Here is an 8,644-nt window from a genome sequence, read left to right as displayed (position 1 = left end):
TTAAAATAAAATTGACCAAACACATAAACAATTAAATGGAGTTCCCATCATTCAAACTCGATTAAAACACGATGCAAATTTATATAACTATGACGAACTCAAAATAATTTATAAACGTTGCCAACAAAAAGAGCAAACAATTCATAAATGCCGCTGCCACCCCCTAAAAAAAAAAAACATTGAACTTGAGGGCAAATCTGAATTTCATTCAAAACAAATCTCTATGGCATTGGCTGTCGTCTCCTGCAAAAAAATTACCCATTCATTGGCTGTCGTCAATAGAAGTAGATCATAACAAATATTGAAATAAAATCCAATTACATGATACAAATTACATTCTAACCCGACTATATTTTCAAAAAGATAAAATTTGTTCATTTGTGATCTAGTTGAATGTCAATGCTTACATTGACAGGAGAATTGCCACTTTCTATCACATCTAGTTAGAACAAAAATATGTAACAAAATAAAAAAACAAATACCTTTTAGAGCGGACCCGATCCTCCTCGTATTCCATTAGTCCTCCAGAATCAGAGAAGAGGATCTCGTCGTGCCCTCGTAAGTCCAAGTCGGCCTGCTTAAAGTGTGCAACTTCTGCCATCATGTAAGTAAGATACATCGACCAACAGTGCTTTTCATACGCAGGTTTAATATTTTTGCGCTGCTAAATGTCTTTACATATATACATATGGGGCATTTATGTACATAGCACACAATTTTTTTGTGTTTACGTATGTCGCATCTAAACTTTCATATTTACACGTATAGCAATCAAATTTTTTATATCACATAAGAAAATATAACTTTTATATGTCACTTTTAAAAAGTGGCAGGCAATAGTTCTATTTTTGATGTGGTATTAAAAATTTGATTGTTATGCATGTAAATATGAAGAGTTGGGTGCGAGATATGTAGATACATAAGAATTTTGTGCTGTGTAGATAAATTTCCCTATATGGTGATGAAACTACCTCGTGTTTACTTCTAACATGGTTAATATTGCGCCTTGAGGAATCAAAATAAGGAAAAAAAAAAATGGGACATTTACATAAACACCAAAATTATTATATATTTACATTTCTAACGCCTAAGCATTCATATTTACATGCATGCCGCTCAAAACCTTAACATCACATAAAAATGCCACCATCGTTATCTTTTAAAAATCGAAATATATTTTTTCATGCATAAGTTTTTAACACCAAGGTGCTACAAGTGTAAATATCAGATTTTGGGTGATGAATGTGTAAATACAAAAGAATTAGGAGGTAGGTATGTAAATTTCCTAAAAATAGATATAGCAGCGTATGTAACTCAGCTCACCTTCAGCGACTTCTTCACATCTTCCACCTTGTCTTCAATTTCTTTCCGATGTTTTTTGTGGTATTCACTCATGTTATCAGCCCATTTGATTTTATCTTGAATGGAATGGAGTAAGTTGTCAGAAAGGCTCAGCCTGTAAAACATAGAGAAAAGAAAGATTTAGAGTGAATTAAAAGAGTTGAGCTGCGAGGAAAAATATTTGAATAACAAAACATTACAACAAAAGATTCATCTTGTAAACATTGTTCGTATTGTTCAAATTCCGAGAAAACCAATGCTTTCATTGGCGCTTGGAACTCCAAAACTCAACTATAAAAACCTTGTGAATTTCAAGATTGACGGAAAGAGACAATAATCAGACTAAAGAAACGCACGGACTCTATTACTTGAAATATCAAATTAAAGAATGTAAAGAATGGACTGCCTTTATCTTTCCTTCTCATTAAAGTTAAGAAAAAAAAAATCATATGGGTGAACTTGCTCACCATTCAATATGAATTTTAAAAGCCAACTTAATTCTCTTTGTAATTCCCCATTATGCGTATGTTTACAAAATATGAAGGTTTGTCTTTCCCAACAAGTACTGAAAAAGAGTTATATTTTCTTTTATTTTATTACGAAGGACACATGGGATCCCTTTGCTAATGAATTTGATAGTATGTAATTTGTTTCTTTCAACAACAATTTCACTAAAGTTTTCAAGTTTTTCCTGGTTAGATAAAAGGTTGATGCGAGCAGATCCTTTCTCCCTCACGACGCCCTAGCCTGCTGTGATCTTCCCTCACGACGTCCTAGCCTACCGAATTCCTCTGTGCTCTTCCCTATTGTGCCCCCAGAACCGCACGGACCTCCATATTCGCACACCAAAGCCGCCGCATGCTCTGGACAGTGCTGCTCCACCGCTCGGTGCTTCCCCTACCGTATACCCTGCGCGATCTCCTCCCTTGGCCTGAAGCTCGCAATTCTGATAGTCTCCCCACACAAAGTTGCCGAACACACCAAGACCCCAGCCTGCTTTGCCCTGCTCAGCTCTACGTTCCTTGCTTTAAATCCTTGTTGTTCGCTTCACACGGAGCCGCTCTTTATTTGAGCATGACCTGATAATTTCCTGCCCTACCCGAGCATCTACCAGAGCCATTTCACTATTTATTTTGTTTATTTATTTTGTTTTAATTTCCATTTTATTTCATTATTGTGCATTGTTGTAATAAAAAAAGAAAGAAATATCTGTGTTATATTTTTATTTTATTGGCTTCACCGCCATTATCAAGGTTGGAGCTCAAAAAGTATAATTTTGGGGCAATGTAACAATTTTTAAAATATCCACTGAAGTACCGTTAGAGGAAAATCACACTCATTTGTAATAACTTTTTAAAATTGGGTTTATTTAAAACACCAGTCCATGGGAGTAAAGTACCGTTTGGGGAAAGTAACGTACCGTTTGAGAAATGTTGGTTTGGGGAATTGAGTAACGTTTGCAATCTAATTTTTTGTGCAGATGCATTAAAGGTCCGTTGTGTCTTTTAAGATCACGGGTTAAATTTATATTTTTTCTCCTTGACCGCAGTGTCTCACGATAATGATCAACGCATATTTTAAGACAATTGGGAAGACTGACATTTTTCAAAACTGGGTTGACACCATGAGGCTGCCGAACTTTTGGATGATTTAGAATTGTAATCACCTAAAATATTTGGAATTTTGGACTTATAAAATAAAATAAAATAAAATATGACTCATTTTTATTTTAAATTAATTTAAAATTTCAAGCTTTTAAAACAAAGACTCTTAGGATTTTAAAAGTAATGAAGTCTAGGATATTTGAGATTTAGGCTCTTTAGGATTTAAAATATTTTAAGGTTTGGGCTTTTAAATTTAGGCTCATAGGGTTCAAAAATTTTGAAATTTTAAAACCCTCACCACCATATTTGCAACATGTTCATAAGCAAACGGAAGGCAATATTTTACAAAGCTTAAGGTGAACCTCTACATGCATCAATATATTCATTCAAATAAGGCAAATTTATATAAATTCAATTCTTACATGTGATTCAATTCATGCTTTGAATTTATGCAAATCGCCTTATGGTATGTAAAGTCATCTTAAATATTCGAATATGTGAAATTTAAATGCCTATATGTGCTCCAACCAATGTATTGAACGCTCGAATATTAGGCTCGAGAATTTTGCGCAGACTAATCGGGTCTTCTTGTCTATATGATAGGTTGCTTCGTAAATCTTACTTAACTTGTCTGATCCTCCTCTTAACAAGGACTCGAGTTGACAAGTTTAGTTTTTTTTTTAAATAAATGTCCAAATCCTAAAATAAAAATTTACAAGCCTAAATCACCTAATCCGATCATTCTCCTTGTCAGGCCAGGAGTGGACAAGACTCATAACTTACAAAACTAATGTCCCCCTTTAGATATAAAAGTTCTAAAGTTAACTCTCCGATAATAGATGATAGATGATAGTCGTGTTGATTGAAGATTTCAACCAAAGTGGTTAATCTTTAAAATCAATATTTTCAAAATAACTAACTAAAATTGAAGCTAAAATTCAATTACTTAAAAGATAAAAGCAAACTTTGTCCGCTTTCTGCAACAGTTTGTCATGGATGACCAATTTTTGATTAATTTTAGTTCGCAAAGAGCTAATATTTAACGTATCTCTATATTCACAATCAAAATAATTGCATGTTAGTAATGACATGATCTGAGCCCTTTGTCTGCGTGGTCTTGTCGCCAAATGACATCACAAAGTAGTGGTGACCACTAGAGCCCTTTGACTGGGTAGTTGCCGCCAAATAACACCATTATATTACGGTCACGGTCGTAGCATGTATGCTCCTCAACGACTTTATACCATTTGAGTTGCGAATAGTAAGAGTACAATTGATTTGCACAAAATTTTTTGTTAGCTATGGTCAACGTAAATTTATCCCCTTAAACAAATATCTACCCCAGATCCACAAAAATATCTTGAACGACGCAACTCATGGTTGCTAACAAGAATACTTCTGTACGGTTCGGTCGATTACCACCTATGACTAAGTAGATCAGGGACGATGACGACCCGAGATAACGAAACCATATAACTTTGTTCGAGTTTCGTCTTCATTCCCCACTATTCGCATTAAGCATTTTTTACAACTTATTTTATGTCTGTTGTTATTATATATTGAATACTCAAATATTAATGACTAGTCTTAATCGAAAGATTCTTCCTGTTATCAAGAGAGATAATTAATCATAGGGGATTGCGCCTATAGGAAACCTCGAATCCTAGATCAAAAAGTCCTCGCAAAATAAAGGCAAAATCTCTAGGCAGTGTCTTAATCCAATCTGTTTTTTTTAAATTTGACCCTCCAAAGCTCTCTCAATAAAATAAAAAAAAAGAAATGAAAAGAGTGGTCAGAATTTTCAGAGCCCACAACTATCAGCCATATTTTCATTTTTCATAATATGATTCACGGTCCAATTGAGCTCAAAAAAAATTTTGATCTAACTCGAAGCATTATTTTAACTGAGGCCCCATCCAAAGACATTAAAAAAGGATTAATTATGAATCTTTATGAATTAATGCTCCTCAATAAAATGAGAAAGTAGAAAGAAGAAATAATCGCTTACCAACCACAATTAAGTCTTGTTATTCCAATACAATGTTTAAAAATCATATTTAGGGAGAGGAAGCCTTACAACTAGGGCAGTCCAAAAGGTTTATTGTTCGTGAGCAGCTTGCGTTCGGCTTGTGTTCGATTTGTTCGTTAAGCAAGCAAATTAAACAGAATAAAATTTTTTGAGCTCGATTACAAGTCGAACACAAACAAAAGTTTGTTCTCGTTCGTGCTCTGCTCGTTTTGACTCTAAATAACTAAATATATAAATAATATTATTATTTTCTATATGTTTATTTATATTCATTTTTATATCGAATTTAAAAAATGCCAAATTTTATTATTTTTTAAAAATTATTTGGGTGATATAATTATAAAAATTATAATTTTAGGTGTTAAATATGCAAATACATAAGATTTGATTGGTTTGTATGTAAATGCTCCAAAAAATGCTAAAAATCCCGCCCCACTGTCTCTTCCCTGCTAATTAAGGTGTTAGGAATATAAATACACAGGATTAGACTGGTATGCATGTAAATTATCCAAAAAAAATTTATCTTGGTCTTGCAACTATGCATGTAATAACGATGAGAGTGGGGACCACGCATAATCCAAGCAATCTTCTATCTCACATCGGGAATGACAGGATATATTTGTGAGAAGAGTCTTTATTAAGCCAAAAAGCTCTTCAATGCCAGGAAAAAAATGAACTGTCTGAATTTCAGATTAGGTTTAATAAAATATATATTTTTAAATTGAATAATGATAAAATAATTAATCACATTTTTTAATCTCATGAAATGAGAAAATTAAGTTTGAGCCGAGCCAAATAAGAGCTTAACTCAAACAAGCTCATTTGAATTGAACCGAACACGAATAAGCTCTGCACAAGCCACTCTGACCACAAGTCGAATACTAAAAAAAAAAAAAATTAAACAAGGCGAACAAATAGAACTGGGCTTGCTCAAACTCGACTCAATAACTTAAGTTCAGAATACCCATGGAAGTTCTTAGTTAAATTACAATTTAACATCACAGATAATCCTATAATATGAATCATTTATTGTGACACTTTTGTGAATATTCATAGAAATAATAAAGTGAAAGAATTTCCTAACAAAATCAACTGTATCTTTGTCGTTTGCTCATCACCTGACAAATTGTAATGAGCGTTATTATCCACTACATAAAACTTTTTATTTCTATTGACGTCACTTTTGAAGAAGAGACACCTGAGTTCTATTATAGAATTATATACAAGGATAGGTGCAACTTCTTACTAGATTTAGCTTTCCCACCCGCACATTCATCAACACTTGTGAGCACCACAACTCATCAAGAAGAAATCAAAACACTTCCTCACTCCATGAATTGGACATCCTCAAAACATTACTTGGAAATATAAAAAGTGCATTAAAAAAGATGACTCCAATTCTAGAACCAATGCAAGCTTGAAATCTTCTACAAATTCCGAAATTGAGGTACATAAAATTTTTTAGAGCACCTTCCAAAAGAAACTTGAAGATGAAAATAATGATCACAACTTAGCAATTGTCATTTAAAAAAACACAAGAAAGTGCATCAAACACTAATTATATTATCTACCTCACTATGTATATCATTTTCGTCATCTCAAAAAGATTTCCTTGAGAGCATAAACATCACTTCAATGCCAAAGGCATTGGCTGAGGCATTGTCTAGTAAGCAGAGGAGGAATTGCAAGAGAGTGGAGAAGGAAGCATTGGAGAAAAAAATAGATCAAGAGAGATCATGAAACTGCCCAAGGGAAAGAAGTTGGTAAGGTGAAATACAAAGCTGATGTAACTTTTGGAAGTTATAATATAAGATCAATAACTAAGGAAAATAATCAAACATAAGGAATATATTACCAAGAAGCATTTGCAATATTTGCTATAATGCATAGAGTAAAAGTTTTATTGTCACTAGCTGTCAAATTTCACCTAGTTCTGCAATAATTTGCCATTCAAGATGATTCCTTAAGTATGATCTAAAAGAGAAAATCAACATAGATATTCTCCCTGATTTTGGGAAGGTCTGAAAAATAACAAAGTTTGCAAACTAAGAAAGGTACTATATGATGTCACCCTAAACTCAATTCATATAACAGAGTCATAGGAATCACATCATATTCAATAAGCACTCAAGGGAGTCGGAACTTTATTGTTCCAGGTCAGTATAATCAACTAATGAGCAAAAAAGGTCTCAAAATCTGTTTTAGATCAGATAATTTAAGATAAAACTGCTAGGGAATTTGAAGCATTTCCTATAATATGAGATTTCTTAATCACATCAAGGGATCTTTGTTTCACAATAAAAGAAATCTATAATCTACAAAAAAAACAAAAAAGAAAGATTGTGCACTTGCTAACACACCAACTGAGCAAAATCATAAATTAGGAGAAAGAAAAAAACAAACAATGAAAAACAAGAATATATCAAAGGTTATTAAAAAAACTGATTTCTCTTTAGACACGGGCCTAATATAGCAGGGAAAGTTCACCTACAGGTTGTTTACCGAATTCTTCAATACATGAAAATTAATCCCGAAAGAGGAATTTTATCTAGAAGAAACACAAATTTGAAAATTGAAACCTACATAGATGATGTTTTGCATTTTCACCTATAGACATGAGATCCACCTCCAAAAATTGTACAACTTTTAAAGACCTTGTCATATGGAGAAACAAAAAATAAAAATATAGTGGGAAGGTTTAAATACAAAAGCTGAATTTAGAGCAGCAGAACAAAGAAAGTGTGAGCTATTGTAGTTGAAATTCTCTTTTTTTGATAAAAAATCGATTGGAATGACAGACAAGACTCTATTATGATAGCAGGTCAACAATAAAAAAGACAAACAATCCCAAGCAACGTGATAAAATGAAGCATATTGAAATAAATAAACACTATACTAACAACAATAACAACAACAACAACAACAAAGCCTTAATCCCACTACGTGGGGTCGGCTACATGAATCATTTTTATCCATTGCATCCAATTTAGTGTCATATTTTCATTTAGCTCAAGTAAATTAAGATCATTTTTAATTCAATAAGCCCAAGTCTTCCTAGGTCTACCTCTGCCTTTCTTAACACAAGTCGAATCTAAAACATCTACTCTCCTAATCGGATAATCAGATGGTCGACGTTTTAATGTGACCAAACCATCTAAGACGACTTTCTCTAATTTGTCTGTCACAGGAGCTACACCAACCCTATCACGAATATATTCATTTCGCATTTTGTCTCTAAGTATAAAGCCACTCATCCACTTAATCATTCTCATCTCGGCAACACTTAACTTATTATTATGCTTCTCTTTTAAGGGCCAACATTCAGAGCCATAGAGCATCGCAGGTCTCACCACCATCTTATAAAATTTTCCTTTCAGTCTAAGCGGTACTTTTCTATCACACAAAAGACCCGAATTCCTCCACTGCAACCAACTAACTTGAATTCTACTATTAACATCCCCATCTATATCACCATCGCTTTGAACAACGGACCCAAGATATCTAAAACGTCCACAACTTTTAATAATTTGAGCACCCAAAGTCACACTTCTGTCAGTAGAGCTATTACTACTAAATTTACATTCCATGTATTCAGTTTTAGTTCTACTTAAACGAAGGCCTTTAGACTCCAATGTAGACCTCCATAATTCAAGCTTTTCCTGAGCTTTTT

At 33.4% G+C, this 8,644-nt stretch overlaps 1 protein-coding gene across 2 annotated transcripts in view; it reads right to left on the bottom strand.

Annotated features, from left to right (window-relative positions):
* The window catches only part of LOC110022658 (COP9 signalosome complex subunit 7), a 128,580-nt gene continuing 119,936 nt past the window's right edge, over positions 1-8,644 (bottom strand). The window contains exons 7-9 of one of the 2 annotated variants that reach the window (XM_020721719.1): positions 1,324-1,456; positions 483-594; positions 1-243 (exon numbers count right to left, since the gene is read on the bottom strand). In XM_020721719.1, the coding sequence (XP_020577378.1) occupies positions 517-594; positions 1,324-1,456 (211 nt within the window). In that variant the 3' untranslated portion in view covers positions 1-243; positions 483-516. The remainder of the gene's footprint in view (positions 244-482; positions 595-1,323; positions 1,457-8,644) is intronic. The other variant, XM_020721718.1, reaches the window with a different exon arrangement.

The sequence above is a fragment of the Phalaenopsis equestris genome, unplaced genomic scaffold (genome assembly GCF_001263595.1).
Source record: "Phalaenopsis equestris unplaced genomic scaffold, ASM126359v1 Scaffold000202, whole genome shotgun sequence".
NCBI lineage: Eukaryota > Viridiplantae > Streptophyta > Magnoliopsida > Asparagales > Orchidaceae > Phalaenopsis > Phalaenopsis equestris.
The sequence above is the reverse complement of the archived record's forward strand: the minus strand, read 5'-3'. Positions and strand labels throughout refer to the sequence as shown.